The sequence below is a fragment of the Papilio xuthus genome, unplaced genomic scaffold, assembly GCF_000836235.2.
Source record: "Papilio xuthus unplaced genomic scaffold, Pxut_1.1 DF826945.1, whole genome shotgun sequence".
Lineage (NCBI taxonomy): Eukaryota > Metazoa > Arthropoda > Insecta > Lepidoptera > Papilionidae > Papilio > Papilio xuthus.
In genome coordinates, this window is record NW_013531704.1 from 4,837,844 (window position 1) to 4,865,253 (window position 27,410).

Sequence of the window (27,410 nt, forward strand, 5' to 3'; positions counted from 1 at the left end):
CCCTTGAGCCACCGACGCTCTAATTAAATTAATTAATTATCATATTACAGATAAAAATATAATCTTACTAAATAACTAACCACAACAATAGTTATAATTGATATAATTACAATAATTTAGGACACCTAAGCATTTGAATTTGGAATACAAATGGTGAAGGGGACAACTCTTTACAAAAAAACTTGTAAATAATTAGTATTGTATGTTTGCTTATTAAATATGAAAAATATATCATTGACACACTTTTAAATCAGATCATCGGTGAGTTAATCCCATTTCTTTGTAAAAATGAAAATTATTTCGAGCCGCTGGGCAAGTTGGCCGTGGAAAGCGGCGCGGCGTCGCGCGTGCTCTCGCTTTGCGGCTACCACGGGGATTGTCTCATTAATTACCTATGGTATCTATTAATCTCGCCTCTTGAGTCACGTTTACGGCATTATACTAACATACTAGTTCATTAGAAAGTCTATACCTAATGGAATTTAAGGGTTCATCTTCGGTATTTGTCCCGTTATGAGGGAAATATTCTTTGCTTAATTTAGGCGACAGCGAGGCGACAATCTTTAGAATAACACGATCTCTGATAACTTGAATAGTGATACACAATTTCACTGATAGTTCACTAATTGTTTGATTGTCTTTATCTCATTTAACTCACAAGCAATGATAATAAAAATAAAAATATGTCCTAAAGCTGTAAATAAGTATTCGATTAAGAACCGAAACAAAAGTATATAAGTTGCATTGAACAATAAAATGATTGTATAGAGTAGCATATTGACCTCTTTGCTTTCTCTTTGTATCTTTTATTTGTGCTATTGTAAATTAGGCTTATAGAGTTTGTATGATCATTAGAGAGATATGGGATTGGCATATATTACTTTTATTTTTTTATTTATTTAGATATCGAAGTTCTATATGTTTTTATTAATGGACTATTGTGTTTTGAAGGAAGTGAATGTTGATGAAAGTGAGACTGATGAAAGTTGAGGTTCAATAATCAGATTAGGCTTGCATTATTTGCTTGTAACATGACCGGCACTTATAGATTCGCTCAGCATGTTTTAGAATAATGTCGGCGAAAGCGGTGTTTGTTGCATAGATCACTGTATTCGATGTTATCTTTTTTGCAGACAAAAGAATGTCACTTTATAATATAAGTCAATTGAGTTACAAAAATGTCGAGTACCATTTGTAGTATTTCGTATTCTGATCGTATAAGAAATATTCTTTTGTAGACTTAAATCAGAATGCGAAGAAATTATTAACATCTTAATAATACTTTGAAACACCCAATACTTCTTTTATTAACGGGTTAAAATATCACATAATTACTTAAACTCTTGTGTTTATAAAAAAAAACAAAGCAACTTCATTTTGTACGTAATCAATATCAACATCGTTATAGTTTATCAAGTATACCTGAAAAAATACCAATGAATCATTTGATGAAAAAAGAGGTGCAGTAAGTTTTGTTAATATAGCCTCTAATATACGTAGGTTATTTAATAACGGTAATAAGAGAGGTGTTCATAGTCTTATTGTGAAGTATTCGCTGCGTCTCGCGGGGGAGCCATTTAGTTTCGCACATTAACTCCACATGGCCTCGTCAACTGTCAGTGTTTGATAACAAAAAATAAATGAACTTAGAGCAAAGAGCCACCGCTCTGCATTAGATATACCTACACATGTATAGAAGAACCGCACTTCATTGCTGTTTCTTACGACTCTTATAATTTTTCTAGTGTTACTAATATTATAAATGCGAATGTTTAGATGGATGTTTGTTTGAAGGTATAACCAGATACATTTTCCTTCTTCACACTACCGCGCTATTCTCCATTTTTTTTCACCTAACTTTTTAATTGATAAGACAAAGGTTGTCACTGGCCAGTATGCCAAGTCTTTGGGAGGCTGTCTCCGCAGATGGAGGATACATTTCATAAATTATTTCGATACTATTAACAAAAACACTAATTTATAACACTGTAAACACTTAACGTTCATTTTTACATAACAATACAAACGTTTACGTCAATTAATTCTAACCTATTCGACATTGAGTATAATTATTTTGATCTTCATGGTATATTCAATGCCTCCACTAACAAGCCTCCGTGATTTACATCTAAGGTAACGTAATTCTATTGTTTACAATTTTTTTTAACTTTTGATTTTTTTTGACACGAAATTACTAAACCTTGGTAGTATCATACATAATGAGTGACTGACACTTTTATAACTCAACTAGCGGTCGCCCGCGCCTACTTGCTCGCGAATTAAAAAACAATTAGTAGCCAATGTTCTTCCAGACTTTGTTCTACGTCTATGCCAAATTTCAGCGAGATCCATGGAGCCGTTCTGTTATACTTTCAAACACACTTCCATCCATCCATTCAATCTAAACCTTCACATTTTATTAATATTAGTAAGATATTCATCTTTAGTAAATATTAAATACTCTTAGTTTACCATAAACATTGTATTTATTGAAACAATTCTATAATTCATGTCTGCATTAGAATGTTTTAAGTTTATCTAAATAAATAAAAACGATGAACTTATAAAAATGTAGTTCGAATTAAGTTAAGACTATTATGACATAATGATTGAATATGCAAAAAATATAAGTAGCTATTATCTGAATGTGTTTTAACATATGTCCAATCATATTGTTAATAAATATTAGCACGTCACATCAATGTGATAGATTGATATAAAAACTTTATATCTCTTATTACATCTAATCACTTGGTTGTTGAACCAATATTAGCTTTAACATTTATATTTATGTATAATATATTTATATAACTATGCTTTATGTTGTACCAGCTGTGTATGTTATACGGATGAACTAACTTTTAATTTAAACGTAATCTGATTTTAGACGAGTAACCAGGGAATTTTAAGTACTTTGAAAAGGTTCAATTGCTCTTTTGTTGAAATATACCTTTTCGTCTTCTAAATGTAGCGCAATCGAAAATTACGGCAAATCGATGTTTTAAAATATTATTCATTTATTGTTGTTTTTTATATCATATGATGACAAACGAGCGAGCGGCCACCTGAAATCGCTGAAATAGCGAAGTGACCGTTGCCCGTAGACATACGCAATTGCATATGCGTTGCCTATCTTTAATCGACGGAGGACAGGATGCACAGAAAGAAAATACTTCTTCCTTTCTGTGCATCCTGAAAGTTCACTTCCACTTCCTACCCTTTCCTTATAAGGAAAAGGGTGGGAAGGGAAAGAGGACTAAATTAGGCCTTCAGGACGCACACTCATCAGACGAAACACGGAATTGCTTCCAATTGACGCCTGTCTTCTGTGTGGTCGTGGTATTTCATCGGGCGAGCCGGGCCAATTCGTGCGAAGATGTTAAAGCAGGCTCTACCACTGTTCTATTAATCGGTAATTTGTTATTTATAGCAAGTTACAGTTTCCCTATTCCATTAAGATTTAAAATTGGTTTATAGTTCACTTATAATTAAAGACAAAAATAAAAAAAACTTATTAAGAAATCGAATTGATTAATTTAGGTGTTTATTTTGATGCGTCATATGAAGATATCAGGGCTTGGATCTATTTTAAATTAGTTTCTGATTGACTATTGATTTTATGAATGCAGCGAACGCGGGCGGGACTCGTTTAAATAAGTTTGTGAGCCAACAAAGCAATGCTCATTATAGCTTAATGAAGTTACTCTGAGACAAGATTAATTTAATGTTAGATTACACTGTTAAGATTCGTTAATTTTATCAACTGAATATCAAAAATAACATGAGTTAAATATATTCTTTCAAATAAGACTTTAGTCTTTCTTATGTCGCATTTCCGTTTCTTTGTTTATCTACGTAGGTCTAAAGTAATTAGTATTAAGTACCAACATTAAAATTAAACAAATGACAGAGATATCTAAAGTTTTAAGTTTATTTATAATTATGACGGCAAATTTTAAAAAGAAAATGTTATTTAATTATACTTTTACCTCATATAACTTTTATAATTGCTACCTTAAAAAGTAAAAAGTAAGTTAAGCGCTTTAAACAGTGATAAATACGTAATTAAGAGAAAGGTCGTCATATTTTTTAAAGGTAAGGACAGTCAACCGGACTCACTCACTTTCTATATTCTTCGTTTTAATCAAAAATCAAAAGTTTGTAAACAAATATGACTGACTGATAAAAAATTGCAGTTTCACTACTTTCTTTATATTAATATTATATAAAAGATGTAGACGTAATTATAATAAACAAAATTAAATCACAATTTAGGGATACATAAAATATACGAATTAAAGCATTAAAGTAAGTCAAAATTTTAAGGTTTATAAAAACTTGTGCTTACTTATATGGTCATGGTTTAAGTATTATATTTATTATTAGATAATAAAATCCAAAGTAAAATACGGTTTCTAATATCTACACCACAGTATGACTTGATTATAAGGGTTTATGATGTTTATTCTTGGCATTGGATATAACTGTATCTACTTCCTCATTCACATAATGACTTAATAATGATAGCTTTAATGTCATGGAAGTATAAATATAAACATAGTGCAATATGTTGTGACACAAACTCATGATCTAAACAAGAGTCTCCAGTAGAGTAGAGATTGTTTGTATTTTGTATTATTAACCCTTATTGTGGCAAGATTTCTTTAAAAAAAAAACAAAGTTAAAAGAAAAACTAAGCTAAAAATAAATTCCAGCTCGATACCTTCACGCATTTTTGAAAAAAAAGGGTCTTGACAGACAGACAGGACGGACAACAAAGTGATCCTATAAGGGTTCCGTTTTTTTCCTATGAGGTACGGAACCCTAATTATTTTATAGTGATCGTATATTTTTATTAAGTTGTGTGTATGTTATAATATACAAAATGAACATAAGGGTTAAGTAATACAAAAAGAAAATGATTTTTAAGGTATACAAACTTTAATACAGTCTGACTATACTTGCCCACAATTTGATGTTTTATTTAAAATACTAGCTATCTTCTGCAACTCTAATTAAAAAGAAATATATTTAAAAATGAATAGCCTGTGTGTTCTTCCAGACTATATCTACATCTGTGCCAAATTTTATCAAGACCCGCGGAGCCGTTCCGGAGATATCTTGTAACATCCATCCATCCAAACTTTCGCATTTATAATATAAGTACAATTATTGTTCTATTAGAAACCTAAATTGCTTATTGGTGATGAAGTGGTTCTATTTTATTTGGCTTCCAGTATACTCTAATGTCTTCCTCGATCGTGTACTACAAGTATTATCGATAACGTTCCCGTAAGCGAACCCTATAATTTTGCAAGTTACCCATAATAACTCTCTTCCATGTTACATAGTTGTTAGTAGTTTACATTTACTATTTTATAACCGTAGCATTTATAAAAATCCCAGTACCTGGATGACCGAGCTTTGCTCGGTATTTTTTTTAATTGTGTTTTTGGAAATTATATTCAAGTACGAATTACTAATAAAATGATGAAATATGAATAATATTTTTCGATCTTACACATATATACAAGAATTGCTCATTTAAAGATATAAGATATGTGATCTTGATAGGTTAAATGTAATGTTATTTTTACTTTATCACAAAATATTTTACTTTCTTGTTTCACTAATATATTATTGAGACAATTATAGCTATAATAAATATAACAATATGGAGTCCGGAGATCTACCGTGTATTCAAATAACTGTAAATTTGGTCCAAATTACTTTTATCATATAATCTTTAACGGTATTAAAGTTCACTATAAAATAATAATAGATACCAAAAAAAATGTTTGTACAAGCAACAAGGCGTGTACATAATTGTACTAAATCGACTTTTAAGTATTTGATTCTTTAACAATTTAGTCGACCAACGTATAAGGATCTTCGTAATAATATATTCGACTATATTATTATAAATATAATGATGTTTTACTTGCAAATGGCGATAATAGTTTTCTTAAAGCAAACATGGTTTTGAAATTATTTTCACATGAATATGATCTTATATCTTGTTCGTACAATAACTGTATGTATTTTACATGGTACCTGGATGACCGAGCTTTGCTAGGTAGTTTTTTTTAATTGTGTTTTTTGGAAATTATATTTAAGTACGATTACTAATAAAATGATGAAATATGAATAATATTTTTCGATCTTACCGATAGAAAAAGTTAAGTTTATGTTTAAGTTGATTATCGATAAAACACGAATAAAATGACATTTTCTAAAAATGATTCCTAGCTAGATTGATTTATCGCCCCCGAAATCCACTATATACTAAATTTTATGAAAATCGTTGGAGCCGATTCCGAGATTCCAATTATATATATATATTTATTCAAGAATTGCTCATTTAAAAATATAAGATATAAAGGTTGGTCTTCTTTTGTTTTTATTACGTTAAAGATATGGGTTATCTAAAAGTCGATTACGATGTCTGCATCAATATGAATGCCGTTAAAATGCAGTTACAATTCGTTTTTTTTTATTAAGATCAGTCCACTCAACGCATTTGATTCCCGTTGGTAATGTTGTTCAACGGTTGAATAATGCTAGAAATGTATCTATTTATGCCGCTAAAAAAATTATAAAAAAACTACAGATAATGTTAAGGGAAAGGCAAAGGTATGTCTTGTGAGGACGCAACATTCTACAACACTTTATTAGCTTACAATCAATTTGAGATGTAAAATATTCCCCCGTTTTGCTTGGAAACAATAGGTATACAGGATGTTGGTTTATTCTCACAATGTTTTTTGATATTTATCTGAGGTAAACAAAGTTCATGAATACGCATAATATGCAACTTTAATTACTACGTTGCAGTGCTTTCGCGTATAAAGCGTATAAAGTTCACTTAATTACTATTATTCTTATGGTAAGTACTGATACATTATGTAAATTTTTTTCATTTGTAAAAGTTAACTACCTATACATATATCAATCTTTGAATACGTAACTAACAAATTTTTATTCAAGGAATTTGATAAACAAAACTCTTCCTTAGCGAATAATTGCAATCTGTCTACCCTCAATATTCTTTATCTGACACATTAACTACATATTTATTACAGAAAAAAAAGAAATCACTTTACGGTATATGCACTGCGCAGGATTTCATTGCTTTTGTTGTTCTGTGTGGACAAGCAGAACAGATTTGTGACATTAGTGGCACAAAGGCTTTATTGTGTGAAAGATGATTTCATCATTCCTTGTCTGCCATGCATAGACAATTCATAGCAAATTTTCATAACAAGATAAAATGGTAAAACTCTAATTTGCACTTAGAGTCTTATAGTCACTAAGTAAAGGCCTTATTGTAGTAAAATCAAAATTAAGTGACTGCTTAAATCACTATTAAAATACTTCATTATCATCATCATCAGCTCACTATAAGTCCCCACCGAGGGGCTCGGAGCCTACCCTAAGTTTAGGGTGATTAGGCCATAGTCAACCAAGCTGGCCAAGTGCGAGTTGGTTGACTTCACACATATCTTTGAATTTCTTCTCAGATATGTGCAGGTTGCATTACGATGTTTTCCTTCACCATAAGAACTTCGGATAAATGTACATATGTAAATCGAAAAACACATTGGTACATGGCGGGATTCGAACCCAGGACCTGCAGATTGCAAGTCAGTGCTTGTCCCCTGAGCCACAGACGCTCTAGACGCTTAAAATACTTAGTGTGGCAGTATTCATTTTTGGAGCATCCTGTATGTTTTCTATGAATAAATAGAATATAAAATTATACAAGGACGTCCTGTGATGCAGGTGAAACAATGCACTTGCTAAAAAAGGAAACGTCTGTCAGTTGGAGAACAATTGCTACTTTTATCGAAACCGTGGCCTTAAATCTAAACGAAAAAATATAGGTTGTGTTTTCTCATTTAAAAACAAACTCAAGATTATTTTTAAAAGAGCGAGCGTATTTTCATTGCAGTGAATCAAACTAATATAGTATCGGCTAGACGTATTTCATCTTTTATGTTATGAGCCTAGTATAGGATGATGCTAAATCAAAAACTAACCTCAAAATTTCTAAAATGTCTTGTAAAATAACAGTAAAACCACTTATATAATTCTTTATGTTATCGTAGATCTCATTGGTATGGTGTGCGAAATAAACACCTTATTTTGTTGCTACCAAGAAATCTCTAACTCCTTATACGCGAATTGTTCTTTAGCCTTGAACGTCAGGTCATTGCAGCTTTAAATCTATTAAATATAACAATCTGTATACTAGTAAATACATAAAAAAAACTGATTGTATTCCTATCAAGCATAGCTTATTCATTTTATCATTTACTAAGTGGTTATTCGAAGAAGAGAATAAAAAATGTCCAACATGTGAAAAATGACTACAATGTAACTGGTAAGGTCATTGACCCGGTTTGTTGCTTGGAACTACGAGAAATAAAAAATGTTAAAGTACGACGAAACGATATCAATAACGTATTTTTAAAAAAGAGGTACAAAATAATTTTAGGAAACTTATACACTAAGGGCACAGTTTAAGCAACAATAAACTTGGACCTGCGAATCGTATTATAAATATAAGGGCCGGATTTGTTACTAGAAGAAACAAAAATAAATTACTTTTTTTCTGTTATACAGATAATTAGAAAAACAAATATATCGATACGTCAGCAGTACTAAACCCACTTATTTTTATTGAATAAATAGTAATAAACTGCTTTTAAAATTGTTAATCGATTAAAAAAAATCTCACTATTCAGTCTTTACATCTTGATAATATGATGTCAGTGTATCTATGTATGTAACATTGGAAAGTAAAAGTGGTCGGTTTGGGCGTTGTGAACCTATAACTTCATAAATTATGCAGTCTTTATGACGCCGCTGTCCCACGCTGTAACGCCGGAAAGTGAGAGGACGGGACCCCGATAAAATCACATGACCGTCCGGGTTTTTTTTTATCCAACAACTTGAAACTTAATCGAGCTGAGAAAGTAAACCCATCATTTTGTAATCTTGCAACTTTTACTTAGGCGCGCCCGCTTTTATTAATTATCTTTTACGTAATATGTAACACTAAAATGGCGCACAAACTATTTGAATCACGTGTCGCGAAATGTGGTACTAAGCCTTAAAACCATGAATAGTGAATCTTCTTTGACATATTAAGAACACTATGACACTAAAACGAAGTTTTCATCTATATTTCGACATCAATATCTACACAAATATTCCAATAGGAAAGATTTGTATTGTTGTATATTATATATCTACATATATATATATATATAAAAGAAAGTAGTGTTAGTTACACTATTTATAACTCAAGAACGGCTTTACCGACATGGCTGAAAATTGGTGAGGAGATAGCTTAGAGCCAGGAGACGGACATAAGATACTATTTATTCATTTTTTTTTTGAAATTATGCCTTGAAGAGCTGCTTTTAATTTAACTTACTAATATTATAAATGCGACTGTTTAGATGGATGTGATGTGGATGGATGGGTGGGCTACACTAATTAAGTTTTGTTTATATATCCACGCGGACAGAGTCGCGGGCGACATCTAGTAACGAATAAACTCAAAAACTACTGTCACAAATCGTTTTCCATTAGAAAGCTATATTGTCTCTGAGAGACATAAGATATGATTGTTATTAGATTTTTAAATTCCGCGCGGACGAAGTCGCGGTCAAAAGTTTATTAATTTGCATACGCGAATTTATTTATATTATTTAATTTAACCTTTACTTCTATATGGACTAGTTTTTATTTTATTTGGAAAATATAACGTTAGGTTTCTAGCAGATAGTAACAACAATCTAGAAAGTATCTCACTCAATTCTAGAAAGTTAATTGTTTCAAGAAAAATGGAGACAAAGATAAAGTAATTAGAGTTGAAAATAACTTTTTAATATAATAAAAAGTAATGCAAACTTTTGAGAAACGACATTTATTAAAGGAGAATTAAATATAGAACAACATACACCATTTTTCTACAATACACCAAAGAATTCTGCTTCAAAGTCTTGTAATATTAAAATTAATTTTAAAAACTGTAGTTAATCTTTTCTAAGTTTAGAACAACCGATATCTTTATCGCAGTTGTCAATACGTTAGATAAAGTCTATGGACCGCAATTAAGCATAGACAACGTCGTTACTTATAATCTCGTATTTCTCTTACGTCCACTTCACTTTGCCAAGTGTGCGGTGAACAAAACGATCTGGTGTGTACTAACTTTGAATAAATGTTATGCAAAGTTATAATTTTTTTTAATGTGGAAAATACTTTCTCGTTTTTACACTATATGTATTTTGGGAGCACAGTTATTTTTGAACAATTACAACGAATAGCTTTTACCTGCGATTTTGTCTGCTCTAAATTAAAAAGAGGCGAAAAATATTTCAAGTATTACGCGACACATTTTAAGTTCCATATTTGTGTGAAATTTCAATAAGATGTGTTGAAACGTTGCGGAGTTCCAATTATATAAATGAACAAAACATATTCCTAGGGAACCGTGCACATTTCCGGGATCAATGGTAGCCTCTGTATACTTCCAGACTGTGTTCTACATCTATTACCAAATATTATCAAGATCCATGCATCTATTCTGGAGATAGATATCTTCTAACAAATATCCATCCATTCGAACATCTAAACATTCACATTAATAATAACAGTAGGATGCAATAAGATAGAGCGTCGGTGGCTCAGGGGTCAAGCACTTGACTTGCAATCTGCAGGTCCTGGGTTCGAATCCCGCCATGTACCAATGTGTTTATCGATTTCCGATTTACATATGTACATTTATCCGACGTTCTTACGGTGAAGGAAAACATGGTGATGCAACCTGCACATATCTGAGAAGAAATTCAAAGATATGTGTGAAGTCAACCAACCCGCACTGGGCCAGCGTGCTTGACTATGACCTAATCATCTCTAACTTAGCGTAGGTTCCGAGCCCCTCGGTGGGGACGTATAGTGAGCTGATGATGATAATAAGATAAATTAGTTTGTATTAACCACTAATTCAGAAATCTGGTCTGTTATTATGTGAAACTGCATATTTGAGGTCTATAAGAAAAGCATAGCAGTTATCTTTTGTGGCCTCTCTAATTGGTTTAATTGTCGCATAAACATAATTTTGTTTATATTTTATTAGCGCGTTGGTACAATGAAAGTCCGCAGAATCAGACTGTCTGTGCAAGGGATAAACGCTCAAATACACTATCGTCATTAAGGTCAATATTGTGTACGGCCGTTTGATATCAGAAAGCGCATCTTGCGTGGAAAGTGCAGTGCAACCCGTTAGTGTGGGCTGCACCCAACTTTCCAATCTCGTCTAGATTCAGACCGACTTTAGGTCTGCCATTCATCAAAGCTTTCTATTACACTATATAACTAATGATAACGAAGAAAATTGTCTAGATAATCTTTTAATTAAAAAAAAATCTCTATGGTTTAAAAAAATAAAAAATCGATATTTAAAAACATGAATACATCACTGTGAACACTCCTAACAACCAACTTGGTTCTTTTTAAAGTCGATGATCGAAGTTTGGTGACAGAGGAATAATAAGACTTAAGGTCAAGAAGCGAGCATATCATTTCCTTAAAGGTCGGCCTCGCATCTGCAGTTCCTCTGGTGTTGCAAATGTCCATGGGTGTTGTTGGTCACTTTGGTGTTTCCACCGCTCATTTACCCTTCTCTTATATATAAAAAATTAAAAGCGGCGAAGACAGGTAAGGCAGACAATGAAGAACCACTTTCACATTTCTTCTGGATTCTGTCGATTTAACATATATACAAACTTATCAAGGCAGGTAAAATGCTAATGGTGGGTTATCACTACGTTTCCACTCATATTCTCTCAAAAAAAATATACATAACAATCTCTTTTTACTCATTTTTGGCAATAAAAGCCCACGGTAACACTGTCAAATAAAAAAATAACATTGTATCGGAATTTAAAATAAATATAAAAAAATATTTATATCCATTGGTTTGTTTTAGGTCACTTTCACGGTTATGAGAGCGAAAATTACGAGGAGATTGTTTTGATTTTTTTTTGTCTCTTAGAAGCTTAAGTTGTCATAGATTAACTTTTTTGTTAAACGATTTTAATGTAAATTAGAACGTCGTCACGGACATTTTAATATTCAACATGAATTAAAACTGTTTATGTTATAAAGCTTTTTTTTTTCTTAATTTTGTCATGTTCTAGTTTTGATATGTATGTTAATATTTTAATGTTTAAAACATAGGATACAGATTTAAGTCTTAGAAATGCGGTCAAAACGGTTTTGCTCTGGTGTCTTTGTCTTTTAAATTAAAAAAATAGAATAAATAGTTTTTTTAATAAAGACTTCTGTTGTTTTTAAGAATTAATTGAGATTAGATTTATCATAACCAAAATGACCAACAAACGAAAAAACTTTTTTTGAAATTAAAAAGCTTTCCTTGGAACAAAAAAAAAACAAGAAGAAATTTTACTCTACTACTCTTTGACTGTAATTTGATATTAAATTATTTCTAAATAATTAATTTAATAGTATAACAAATTGTCTTGTTTTTTCGATCGTTTAAATAGATACATATTTATTTATAAGTTATTGATTTGCGGCGCGGAAACATCATTATATTTAAACAGCTAAGTGAGTGATGTATCCGACTTATCTTAGCATCTTAAAGCTGAGAGATCGATTTGAAAGCTGCACTCGAGGGAAAATGTTTAAATAATCATTTGTCTTCATAAACACTCTTATACACAGCGGGTTTATAGTTTATAGTTACACAAAATATGTATGAATACTCGTATAATAGGCCCAACTTTTTATAATAAACACTTAATTATATATAAAAAAAACTTAATTAGTGTAGTCCAACCATCCATCCATCCACTTCACATTCATCTAAACATTCGCATTTCTAATTTTAGTAAGTTAAATTTGAAAAAATATATATAAAAAAATGAATAAATAGTATACTATGTCCGTCTCCTGGCTCTAAGCTACCTCTTCACCAATTTTCAACCATATCGGTAGAGCCGTTCTTGAGTTATAAATAGTGTAACTAACACTACTTTCTTATATACATAGATTTATTGATTGAAGTTTCTATGTCCTGGAAACAAAAGCTTAGTTCTTATAATAACAACCAATCAGTTCATGAACCAAATAAAGAATCATGATGAAAAAGCTTGGGTATTATTCAAATTAAATTAATCAGACAATCTTATATAGTATCATGCAGTTAAAATTCAAGCATTGTTTTGGTTTTGCAAAAGAAATATTTAGTAAACAGTAAAACATCATAAAAATATTGCTAAGCGTTTACAATGTCCATTTATACAATTTATTGAAAATATTTATTGACTATAAAACTGTATTAATTCGTATTTATTATATTTACAGCAACAAATTGAAATTACGAATAAATTAAAATGAATTAGCAACGTAATTTATATCGAGAAAGCGTTTACGATGTCATTTACACTGCATTGATAAAACTTGACCAGTTGACACAGTGATCTACTTGAGTGCCTTTAGTTTCCATAAATTGGTCATAATTAAATTAATATTACACTTATTTTAACTGGATTGGAGAAAGCTTAGTGATAAAGTATTAGAATTGCAAAGTGACTGAGGAATCCAATCGATCGAACTTACCGACATCACGTGACGATGAATAACAAATGGAAATTACTATTCCTGCTTATCCTAATATAATAAAACTCGAGGGATGTATGTACCGATTCATCTTTGTGACCCACATCTTACTAATATTATAAATGTGAATGTTTAGATGGATGGATGTTTGTTAAAATGTATCTCCAGAACGGATAAACGAATTTCGATAACATTTGGCATAAATGTTGAACATAGTCTAGAACACGGGCTACTAGTTGAGTTTTTCTTTAATTTCACGTGGATAGTCTCGGGCAAAACATAATATAATCTAAAACAACAACCTGTCACGCTATTGGCTACGTAATTTAGAGTCTCAGTTAGCGATTACTTACATTTATTGATTTTCTGATTGATTCACTGTAATAATTTGGGAAGTAAGTTGCTATTTGTAACTACAAAAAATGTAGTTTTTGCAAGCTTATCTTATACGTTATTCAACGCGATGCAGTTTTAATGCATGAACGAAGAATTCCAATGTTTTTGTAGATCGTATTAATAGAATCATAGTGCGTGACTGGGCCTTTAAATGAAGCATTCAATAGAACTTTTTATTAAAAGTGACCTAAGCAACACAAAAATCACCTAAATGCCATTTAATAGAGCAGTACTTTCGTCTTGATACTTTCTTTCTTCAGAAAATTTATTTTAATTAATAAAAATATCAAAACTTCATCAAATCAAGTTACTTAACGTTAAAAGGGAATAAATGTTCCATTAGACTTCCATTAGGGAACTTGTAAAATGGATTACAAAACCTCTTACAGATAAATTTAATTAACGCATTTAAAGGCTTGATTTTATTTTCGGTTAAGCCTTGATACGCAGTCATCAAATATCCGCAATTAAATCTATATATATAAAAATCAATTGCTGTTCGTTAGTCACGCTAAAACTTGGGAACGGCTGAACGGATTTATCTTATTTTGGTCTTAAAATGTTCGTGGAGGTCTAGGGAAGGTTTAAAAAGATAAACAAACAGGCCCCCTCTGTTTCTCGTATAAACGGCTGAATTGATCTCGCTGAAACTAGGCATAGAACACGTAGGCTAATATTTTTTTTTTAATTACGCGCGAACGGAGTCGCGGGCGACAGCTAGTAAGATATAAAACTCTGAAACACTGTTATCTTTTTTTTTACACTTTATTACATTGTACAGATTAAATAATTAGTAATTTGTATTTAATATCCTATGGTCTCCTTTCACATCGCAAGAAAAGATTGAGTTCGTTATATGAAGCACGGTAACTTCTTTTTTAGGTTAGGTTATTTTTGTACAGAAATTATCATCGTTTTTTGTGCGACTGGCTAGAAAAAAATCTTCACTAGAAAAATTCTTGAAATTAAGATAGTTAATAAATTCATTAATAATAACTGAATTATATTTAATATTTGTTTTAAGACAAACAGACATGAATCATAAACAGATTTTATGATATAACAAATTCAAATGTCTGTCTCAATTCGTTTTCTACTTTACCGATATAATTATATTAACATAATAATACATAGTTATTTGATTATATTAATATCTAACGTACGCTAAAATGCCAGTCTTTTTTTGTAAGCATTTAGTAGGTCACACAGCAGCATCTTACTACAGAGAAAATACATATTTCACAGCTTATTAAGTTTTTCGCACTAAAAGTGTTACTACAGTCGAATCTCACAGAAAAAGAAAATCTTTTTGGCAAACACAAGTTCCTTATTGAAATGGAGATAAACAATTGAAAGATAAACAACGCAGGACTAGAAAAAGTACCGAGGTGCTCACAAAATTCCAAGTTCCAAAGTTTCCAAGATCCAATTCCATTTTCAAACATATATTCCTGTTTTGCAGAAGAGGAAAGACAGGGATGAATATATGTTTTATACAGACATTTAAGTCTCAGAAAACCATGGTTAAACTGTCCATCAACTCTTTGTCTTTCCAGCTATATGCTTAACTGGAATAAACTAGTTTTTGTATGAATTAATTGTTAGCGTCTTGAAATATTTGTGTCAGATCAGATGTCTGTTAAATTTATTGCCCCGCGACATTCGTGGCATTGTTTTATTTGCAAGGTAAAACCTTCATTGTGTTCTCTAGTTTTATTGTTCGTATTTATTCCCAGGATAAATAAAAACCGCTCAATAGTCTGGCTATATAAAAACAATAATTGCTCCGTTGAAACTGTGCAAAATTTTGCAAAGAATTTTTTAATGTTTTGACATTCCACTTTCACCTTTTAATAACTCGTTTTGAGATACTTTTCGGCCTAACGTAGGTACATTTTTTCGTTCTTTTTTTACTTATTTTGTAATATTATTTTTGTCGTTAAATTGTAATTATTTATGAATGTTTTTAGGGTTCCGTACCTCGAAAGGAACCTTATACGATCACTTTGTTGTTCGTCCGTCTGTCTGTCGATACCCTTTTTCTGAAGAACGCGTGAAGGTATCAAGCTAGAATTTATTTAAGTTTATAAAATACTCTAAATTAACTCTATGTACGTAAGCTGATTCAAAACATATAAAACTATGGGTTCTTAAAAAATACCAGTGCAAAACAATGTAGCTATGTTTGTTTTTGTTTTTTCAAAGTAATTGAAAGAGGGTATTACCAGAAAAATGTTATTGTACAGGAATTTTCCGCCTCATACTATAAAAAGGAGTTTAGACAGTGGGAGCTGACAGCAATATATTTATTGACGTCGAGTTACCCCGGTAAGAAATTAAAGATGTAAACTCATATTTCGGAAGTGCCATTCAACGTATACTTAAGCAATTCGATATCTGCTTGCGCAATAGTTGGTAATAAGATCATCTAATGTACCATCACTTTCGTTCATACGACTGTTACACAATATTATTTTGTGCTTCTCGATACTTAATCTGGTTACGTATGTTAGTAGTGTACGTTTTCTCAAAGGTGAAAGGACTTGACTTTTACATTTAAAACGTTCACTTAAAGGGAAAGGAGCAAATTAGCGTTGCTTTGAACGGACAGCGTGAGAAAAGGAGTTGTGTACAGTGGCCGTCATTCGGGGTGTTCTAGTTACAGAAAAATATCCCTTGAAGCACGCAAGTAACTTACTACTCTAGCTATCAATGTTTTGATCAAATTAGGAACAATGTATATTTAATATTGTCTTATATGATAGGGGGTATGGACCGCCGGTGGATATTCGCAATACTAAAAGAACCGTAAATGCGTAGCCACTTTTTGAGAACGAGAAAGTTTTTATAGATTTTTAATCGAATATTAAGCTTTTTACTTTCATACGTACTATTTTTTGTGACGGAGGTTTCTTTAAATTCATAATTTAAATTTAACATTTGCCCTTTCAATGCATAAAACGATTTTCGCCTTTAAGGTGGGTACCGCTAACGGCGTCGACTGTACTTTAAGGAGCCAGCTGCAATTTAATGAAAGGATGCTTAAATTTATTTGCAGTTCAAATAGCTGTAACGCAACTGGAAGCTCAGTTGTTCTTCAGTTCAAGTTTTATTGAACGTGCATTTACATTTCCGGAATGTTAATTTAATTAATTCTATTTCTAGTCGACTCAGGTTTCTTGGGAGAAAAAATAGTGTTAAGAACCAGGCGTTCTATTATAGGTTTGTTGAACTACGTTTTTTACTACTATTAAGCGATTCTACAACGAGCTGGTAGTTTTCTTGTAAGTAGCAAATACTTCTTGAGGTCAAGATTTAATTTTCAAATTTGACCATTTATTGTGCTTTTCAAATTTATAATTTCGATAAATCTGTGTTTAGTTACATTTTTTGAAAGTCAATATGGGTCCAAAAAATAATTTTGCTCTTATTTATTAGACCGAATTCTTAAGAGGTAAATATCAAAGATATTTATTATTTCACAAGAAGTGTCCATTAAAAAAAACGAGACATATTGTAACTAATTGAATGTAGTTAAAATAAATCTATTAGCCAGTGCTCCCATAAAATTATACTTCGCAAAAAAATGTAACATAAGAGGCACTTTTCAAACTCATTTCTCGTAGCCTCACGAGAATATGTATTTTATTGTGCTTAGACCCTACATTATTAACTGTGGCGCCGACGTAATTACAGACTTTTAATGCAAGGGACTTTACTACTGGATTACTTACTTGCTGTACTGTACAATAGTAATATTTTTAGCAGTAAAACTTGTTTTTTTATTATTTGTATATATCACGGTGTATGTTCGCGATAAACTCCGAAACTACTGAACCAATTCTTATTAAATTTTGTAAGCAACTGTAATTAGGTTCAATTTGGGAGATAGGGTAGTTTTTATCTCTATTATTGATATCGGTATTTATTATGTTAATTCCGCACGGACAGAGTCTCGGGTGACAAATAGTTTTTTTTTAAATTATACTTAATTTCGTTATAAACTAAAGAATGTGTATAATTTTATATGTTGCCAAGTATTACAAAATATTCGTTATGACGAGTTCTCTGTATTTAATTTTCTACAACATTTTCAAAGCGCGTTCTGAAGATGCGTTGCAAGCTTTGAGCGTTTGTGCTAGAATGCAGTTGGTTGTTACAATTTATTTTGACAGGGATTTTGCATTTTATCTCATAACCAAATAACGTTAAATTATTTCGTGTCAATATAATATACATTATGCATTTCGCATAACGTTATAAACTGCAATCATTTAATATTTGTAACCGTTAGTAACATAAATATATTTAAATAAATTTGTTTATTTTGCGAGCACATTTTATATAAGTAGGCAACGGATCCATATGTGAGGTAAATAAATGCATTTATGCTTAGTTTATTCAAATAAATACATCTATATATAGATGATATTATAAAACGTTATGTAACACGTTATATAAGGAATGGATAGTAAATATAATTCGATATGATGGCCGGAGAATGGATACTTGTGAGTTATGTTACCGTTATCCATCAAAGATGGATCGATTCTGCTCGCTCGTAACCTACACCGCAATAGATAAACATTATTTATTGCTTATTGTCTGTGAATATCTAATATTTCGGTACAAATTTTATGTATAGATATGCACATCTATAAAAATTATATGTAAAACGTAATAAAAGAAAGGCGTGTAAAGAAAAGTGTTTTCAATATTATTATTTCTTCACAAAGGTGATTTTTTAAATATTACCTATCATATAAAAAGAATAACAAAGTAGGCTATTTCCTAGTAAGGGTTTTAAGTCCAAGAATAAAAAAAAACCCATCCCTAAATCCCATTGGTTAGACTGATTCTATAAATTTGTCTTGCCGAATGGCTGATGAGTCCAATGGGTAACAACAACAAAGTACCCGTTCAAAAATTATTTACGGTATTAATTTTGAAATTGTTTTTTTTATTTTTATACATTTTAAATGTTTGTTTTTATTTGTCGTAACTTTACAATAGCCGTAAATAATAAATAACTGTTGTGTGTTATGTGAATGAAAGTGGTGGACGACCGGAAATGGCTTGAAAGATTCGCTGAGTCGTAGCAAGAGGGACGAGAACATCTTGCGTAATGTACTTCTTCCGGTGATTTACTGAGAGTAATACACAGTTTCTTACGTATAGGAACTGAATGTATTTGATGTTGACTTACAATGTTTATTATTGTATTGTTTATGTATGTTGATTATTTAAAATTAAAGCGTTCTTGTAGCTACGTACATCTTTTTGATTTTGATTTTCATTAAATTAGATTAACATGAGTTTTTATTACTTAAGATAAGCGGAGTCGTAATTTATATTAGTTTTGAATTACTTACCGTGGGTTTTTGGATCAATTATTAAAAGTGTCTGTACAGTAACTAACAACTGTAAAATTTTTATTCACAAAAGACACACACGAATTCGCCCAAAAATTTAAATGGATACTAGCTGTTGTCCGAGGCCCCGTCCGCGCTGTATTAACGACAAAATAAATTAAACAGACTATGTTCTACGTCCATACCAAATTTCTATGAGATCTATGCAGTAGTTCTGAAGATGCTTTCTATTTTCTAGATTCGCATTTATAATATAAGTAAGAAGTCAGATTGCTATAGAGCTAGATGTGATAATTATCTTGGTAACAAATGGTAAACATGTTTTCACAAGCTGATGTACGATTTGTTGAGAATGTCTTTATGAGAGCTTGTTGAAATGTTAAATTACTTGCTCTTTGTCTCTCTTACACCTAACGTATACCGGTAGGACAGTAGTTATGAAACATACGCGAAATTCTGTGTGTTATATTTCGTATGTTCCCTTAGTACATAATATAGGCTTTTGTATTACAGTACATAGTTTTCATGTAGTTGATATTCCTTGTTACAAAAGAAAATTGATATTATTATATGTTTTAATATACATAGGCAAGTTTTGTAGTTGATATTACTTTTAAATATTATGTAATTTTTGCTAACTTGCTGCCGCCCGCGACTCTATCCGTGCGGAATTAAAAAAACGTGATAAGTAGTCTACGTGTTCTTCTAGACTATTTTCCACATCTGTGCCAAATTTCTTAAAGAACAGTGAAGCTGTTCTTCAAACAAACATCCATCCATCCATCTAAACTTTAGCATTTATGATATCAGTAAGATTAAAAAAAATAAAAAAAATAATGTTTGAAATACGATTTCAAACATTATTTTTTTTATTTATTTTTTTGTATGACATTTAAATTTTTTGATGATGCCGATAATTTGCCAGATTACTTAACCGTTAAATTGTGAATTGCAAAATTATTAAGAGACCATTAATATTTTATATTATTCATGACCGGTGGTGTAATATTTGTTAGGTCATTAATAAATTTAACATAAATGCATTAAGACGACAGTATTTTATCTGATTTGGTTTGCACAATCATTTTATTCCAGTTTCTAAGAGCTAAATATTAACCAGGTCAGTTTTGCATATTCTGCTCCGCAACCATTGAAATATTAGTTATGTCTATATTCATTTTATCAAACGATTTATACTAAAACCTGCCTTTAAAATAATTTAATTAATTCTTGACTCAATTCTCGAGGAAAAAGTGTACGATTTTTTGCAGTTATATTAATAAAAAGAAAATCGTTTAACTATTGACTTTTTAAGAGGGTGTACCAAAGAAATTGCATTTCACCGTAAAAATATATTTTAAACTTAGACCCATTTGGTTCAACAGATCAAAAGATTGCAAATGCAAACGACCAATTTTTAAAACGGTGACATAACAATCATTTTAATTGGAAAATTGTTATACTTACTTTATGAGAAAGTCGTTAAAATAACCTTCGGGTCAATCAACGATCGAATGTTGATTTTAAAGATAGATAAATATGTTTATATTGTTGTAGGACAAGTGAGCTGGTGGCGCTAGTGGCGGTGTCCTGCACTCTGTTCCTGTTCCTGCACACACGTGACCTGAGCACCAAGCTGCGCCGCATGCAGGGCAGGCTTAACGATGACGTCACCGCCTTCAACCACCTCACTGACAGTAAGTTTTTTTTAATTATATTTTAATGTGTATTGGGTGTACTTCGATATTTATAAAGGTACTGTAAAGTAGAAAATCCGACACTGTGCCGGTGTATCGGCGCAACACTAGCCTTATTAAAGTGTCAGCGTTTATGTAGCCCCCACTAATCAATCTGACACATGACTTCGTAACGAAAGCGCTCCATTCGCGCCAAATAATTCTAATAATGTCTAAAAGTACTTTTAACCTTGTAAAGATGAAAAAAATTATGTTTTAGGTATTTTTAGGACAATATATTTTCAGATCTTTATCATTTTTACCACGAGTTAAATATAACTGTGTAAAATTGTTAAAAATTCCATCCGAAAACGTTTCATATTTGTGATACAAAACCGGCGTACACAATAGTTGTCATATAGACAATACAATATTTTCGACCCGCGTTGCATTTCAGGTCAAACGAAATCCTGGCAATGGTTTTAGAAATTGTCATAGAAAAAGCGCTTAGTATGCGATTGGGTGCGTAATATCCCATTGTACAGCACGCGTCACTACGGGAACTCGTCCAAAATTTCACAAGCACTAAATAAATACTTTATTGCAACTTCGACCACTGAATCATTCGAGTACCGTTCGACTTTCGTCGGTTTACACTTTACCCCTACTCATGCTTATGAGCTTAATGGTCTTCATCGCCCTACTCATTACTATTATTAAATACTACTACTATTTATTTACAATGCTATTGATTAATTACGGGGTGTTTTCCATTGCCCCGAATATACTGTAAGCTGAAGGGCCCAATGGGAAACAACTAATTGTCCTAGATATCTTTTAGTATAATTAACACTAATCAACTTTGCTTAGATAATGAACTAATTATTAATATTATCATCAACATGTACTACATTTAAATTCACTATTTTAAGGATCAAAATTCAGGAACTAACGAGAAATAACAATTTATATTAAACAAAAAATAATGTCATCTCGAATGTCATCTCTTACGATCCATAGGATTCGTATGACATATATTTCAAATAACATCGATTTATAGGAGTAACTGTATTCTCCATAACTGATATGAAAATTATAATACTTATGATATAATGTGACAATAGTGAGAGGTTGTGGAATAACCGAAATAATTTGTGACCACTGATTACATTTTGTGGTGAGCGTAATAAGGTGCTTGCTTTCTCTGCGGCGTACAAGTCTACGAAAACTAGTTAAATTGTGAAATTGGATAGATAAAATTATAACCTTTTCACAGTTATGATTTTTATTACTGGTCACCGAAACAACGTCGAAAGAAGGATGGTAACTATATTAAAAAGAAATTATGTTACTTTACCAGTTAAACACAATTTAATAAACTGGATGAAATAAGTTTTTACGATATTTAAACTAGATGTAATTTAATGCATTCTTTTTCAATATATAATGTAAAGGTTTATAGTACAATAATATAAAACTGTATAATTCAATTTCTGAAACTTTTACAGCAATAAGAAGAGCTATAGATCGATAAGGATATATGACCCGGTTGGCGTAAATCAAATTAAATTATGACAGCTCACTAGCACCATTCTAGTCAATTTCGAAAGAGTTTCACAATTTTTTTTATCGTACTCTAGCTGCCGTGTATTTTTTCTTTTATGGCATTTTATTTGCCTAAGTAGGTTTTATATATTTTGTGACAGGACAAAGCGAAAGCAGCCTCTCTGTCCCTGGTGTCTGCGTTTGACTCTAATAGCAAATGTGATTAAAATTTTCTAGAATGCAGTAAAAAAACTGGTCCGCGTAGTTTTGCTGGGCTCCCCGCAAAATGAACCTAATCTACTTACTACTGGAAACGGTTGGCAAGAGATGCAATAAAATAAAATTGTGAACGCAATATTCATATTTAGATATTTTAACAAAAACGTTGTAATAGTCGTGAAGATTCGCAATTTTCGTTAGATTACTAACTGCTGCCCGTGACTCCGTCCGCGCGGAATAACAAAAATTTGATAAGGAGCTTATGTATTCTTCCCAACTGTTCTACATCTACGCCAAATTTGAGCCAGCGAGATCCGTTGACCCGTTCCGGAGATACTTTCAAACAAACATCCATCCATCTAAACATTCGCATTTATAATATTAGTAAGATATAAAAAACAACACATTTACGCCGGTCATATATTATAGTAATAATTTACTTACGAGCATAGTAATTATGACACGATTGCCTCGTGCGTGTGGCGTTAAACATTTGTCTATGAAATGGTACATCATTACGTTTTTTAATGTTCTATTTTATTTAATAACTTCATCTTTTAACTATTAAATTTTCCTCTACATTATTCGAAAAAGAAAACTGTACGAACATATTAAATATAGTCGTATATTTGAAATAAGTCTTTAAAATAATTAACTATTGCTCCAGTATCTAATAAAATTATTAATTTGTTACTCATAATATTGTTCGTTTAACCGTGCGCTTCCATTGTTATAATACCAGTTAAAACATACAGTTAATTTTGTTTACAATTCAAAGATTATGACAATTTTTTTAATACTGTATAAGCAGTGGAAACCTACGATTATTTTCGACGTAGAGTAGTTTTCTTCTCATAAAAGTAGTGGTATATTTTACATAAAAATTATACATCACTTTCCTATAACACTGATAGGTGGTACAGTTACTCTATAACCTGTCATCCAGGACCACATTCCGGAAGACCAGGTGACCTAAATAAGACCTCAATTAACTACAGCTCCCCACGACGATACGCAGATACGCAATCAGGTTGCTGTTGTGGTCGTTTGTATCCAATAATACAACGTTAGTCGTTAAGTAACTGATCGAGCGGTTTAAAGCGCCCCCTAGTGCCATTTACTGTGTACAAGCTTCTTGCGGCTTTTATTGCTTTAAAATAATTCCGTAATTGACAAGATACTGTAAAAGTTATATTGATCAAAATATCTATGGTATGTAAGCGTAGTTAACGTGTTATTATTTACCATACCTCAAGTATTAAATTAAGACATTTTTAATTGACTTCAAAAAGGAGGAGGTTGTCAATTCGTCTATATATTTTCACCACTCGGATCCGAGTGAGCGGCCCGTGCATTTTGTAGTTTACAGTAAGCCGCCGGCGTTTGGATGAGCTTATGTCGGTTTGCGTGTCCACTATTTTTTATTAAAATAATAATAATAAAAATGTACTTTCATCCATATTTTGGTTCCTGGCTAATTAGTCTATATTATATCTTTAGCAGTGAATGTGTTAATACGTTTCCTATAACACCGGGGCTAGACAAAATTTATAATAAAAATTTATTTACTACAGTTAATTAATACAAAGAAACATGTTAGGATTATTCGAACAATAGACATAATGTAGACAGCTCATTCGTTCAGTGCTCAAATTGTCTTAACAATTACAATGAGTACATCAGATAAAGATAAAGCCAAATCTAAATGGATTGAGAAACAAGATAATATCAATAGTGAACGGCTCTATCGATTTTGTATCGCCTTTTCCTTTGAATAAATCGATCGAAATAGTTGTAATATTAAAAAGAGCTTCATAGATACTTGATCTATATTTAATTTGTCGGTTTGTCTGTACGGTTAGTACGTGACTATTGTAATTCCGTTATTATTACTATGTAGCCTACTTTGCTGTTGTAGAATTTAAAAATATGCTTTTTAAAATAATATACAACTTAGTCGGTAGAGGTTTACCGTGTATATATATTCAGCCAAACATATTTTAAAACGGGCTTAAATATAATATAACGAGAAATAAAAGCAATACATGTTTCTTTGTATTAATTAACGGTAGTAAATAAATGTTATAACGAACTTCAAAAATGTATGGAACTGACGCGCGATAATCACGTGACTTATTAAAGGTTATTGTCAAGAAATAAAGATCTATTACATGAGTTCTATGTACATAAAGTTAAAAATATTTATTTTTATATTTCATATAAAGAATGATAGGGTAAACCATCTATAAGTATATGAAAATGGTTGTATATATAAAAATATAATAAAAAAATAAACGTACCTATTATTACATAGTCGTAATAGTTACATTATTAATTTAAAGCTGATAATAATGTATACTTTGCGTTCATAAACACTACATACTGCCAGCAACAATTTAAACCTTAAAATGAACAAAAGGAAATGATAGAGAGAGGAAAATGTCTATAAATAAAAGCTGGTTATAAACGCTGCGGGCAAGTAGCACTTAACTTGCAGGCTTGAAACCCGCGCTGCATTTCCTCTTGTTGTTAATAAAACAACATGAACACTCACGCCTATCCCCTCGAGGTGCAGGCAGAGATAACAGACTTCAAAGTACTGGATTTAAGTGATTTTAATAGAACCTAGCTACGTAATAGGATTGTACTGTATGTGTGTTTGCAACGACTGCGTTAAATTAATATTGATCACTAGCTGTCGCCCGCGACGCCGTACGCGGGGAATTAAAAAAACATAATTTGTAGACTATGTGTTCTTCCAGATTATGTTCTTCTGGAGATACCTTCAAACAAACATTCATTTATAAAGATGTATTCGTTTAAAAAGGTTTTGCTTCTATGTCATAAATTCTATATTACGTGTACCGTTGAATGGGTTTAAGTATTCCATACAATGGATAAAGTGATCTAGATGGCGTTTAAGGTGTGATTTTAATAAAACTTTCTAAAAAAAAGATTCACATATGCCCAATATTGTTGCCAGGGATGTATTCATGTTACTAAAAGAGGTCGAATATTATTTTTATTGCAAAAGAAAAAATCACGTACTGTATCTTTGCTGTCCGGAGAAAACCGGAACAAATAGGTAGTATAATAATACTAAATTATCAAAATAAAAGCCCACTAAGCCTATGTCCGGCTATAAGTTATGTAAATAGAATGTCTTACTATTGAAGATTTATATTGTAGAGCGCAAGGCGATTTGAATTTTTTATTTGTTTTTTAAAATAGAGAAAGTAAATCGATAGTTTCGATTGCAAATGTTACGACCAATATATTACAGTTGCGATGTAACGTATCACGTGATTGTTACAAAATTAAACAAATATTTTTTTAATAATATAATTTATTTGCATTTTAAATATTACTTCGAGAATTAAATAAAATAATATAGCTGTTGTAATATTAAGAGAAGCCTATTGCATAGTGTTTTCTAATGTGGTTCGTGGACTCTGGCTTCCATTGTAGGCATAGCCGAGAAGGAAATTAAGTTGAGAGCTGACAAGTTCCAGAAGAAATGTAGCAATACGTTCAGCGGTTAACATTTTTAAAGAAATCTATTATACGTGAAAAAAAGTTTCAGTATCATTGCTCTTTGTTAACGATCCAGAAATCTTACTAATATTATAAATGCGAATGTTGGGATGGATGTTCGTTTGAAAGTATCTCTAGAACGGCTCAACGGATCTTGATAAAATTTGGTAGTTATCTGAAAGAACACATAGACTAAATAAGTTTTTTTTAAATACCGAGCGGACGGAGTCGCGAGTGACAGTTAGTATAGAATAAATAGCGAATTGTTTTATTTATAAAATTAAAGTAAATATACATGAAAGTATTTTAATATTAATGTCAATCAAATATATTCGTATAATAAATGAATAACAATATAAAGAAATACATAATTCATGGCTCGCTTAACAATGTTAACATTTCCCTCCCATGGAGCTTTTAAAGGTCGGTCGACGACCGGCGGCAGGACGCAGTGGCTAATGCATCCCGAACACCCGGAAGGTTGTCGTGACTGATCTCACAATGGTAACGTTTCTATACCGACCATGCAAATCTTACTCGATATGGAAACGGATCGTACAATCCAGGCACTTTTAATAGGCCGTTTTAATTAATTACTACGATAGTTTATGGTGCTTTCATAGGAGTCAGATACTAGAGAAACATCTTACCTTATAAGGTAATTCATAACTATATTTTGTATCACATATGTACTCACTATATGATATATTTAAATAATATAAGTTGTATTTTAAAATATTCATAGTAAAGAAACAACACAACTCAAACCTGTAACCCAGAGGGGTGGGCAGAGACTATGGACCTTTATTTGGCGTGCCCAAACATCCGTAATCCACTTTTCACCATTTCGGAAATGGAACGTGACGGGTGGCAAGCCGTGTCGCCGCCTTTTTTTACCGGGAGTTCATACATATCTTAAATTTACCTAAATAATATCACATTAATGTAATTGCCAAAGACTCTAAAGTATCAATACTTTCCTATCAAGTAGTGAGAATATAAATGTAGC

At 31.5% G+C, this 27,410-nt stretch overlaps 1 protein-coding gene across 4 annotated transcripts in view; it reads left to right on the forward strand.

The window, feature by feature from the left end:
• The window catches only part of pip (heparan sulfate 2-O-sulfotransferase pipe), a 51,170-nt gene that overhangs the window by 10,773 nt on the left and 12,987 nt on the right, over positions 1-27,410 (forward strand). For all 4 annotated transcript variants that reach the window (XM_013316536.1, XM_013316534.1, XM_013316533.1 and 1 more), the window contains exon 3: positions 20,985-21,124. In XM_013316536.1, the coding sequence (XP_013171990.1) occupies positions 20,985-21,124 (140 nt within the window). The remainder of the gene's footprint in view (positions 1-20,984; positions 21,125-27,410) is intronic.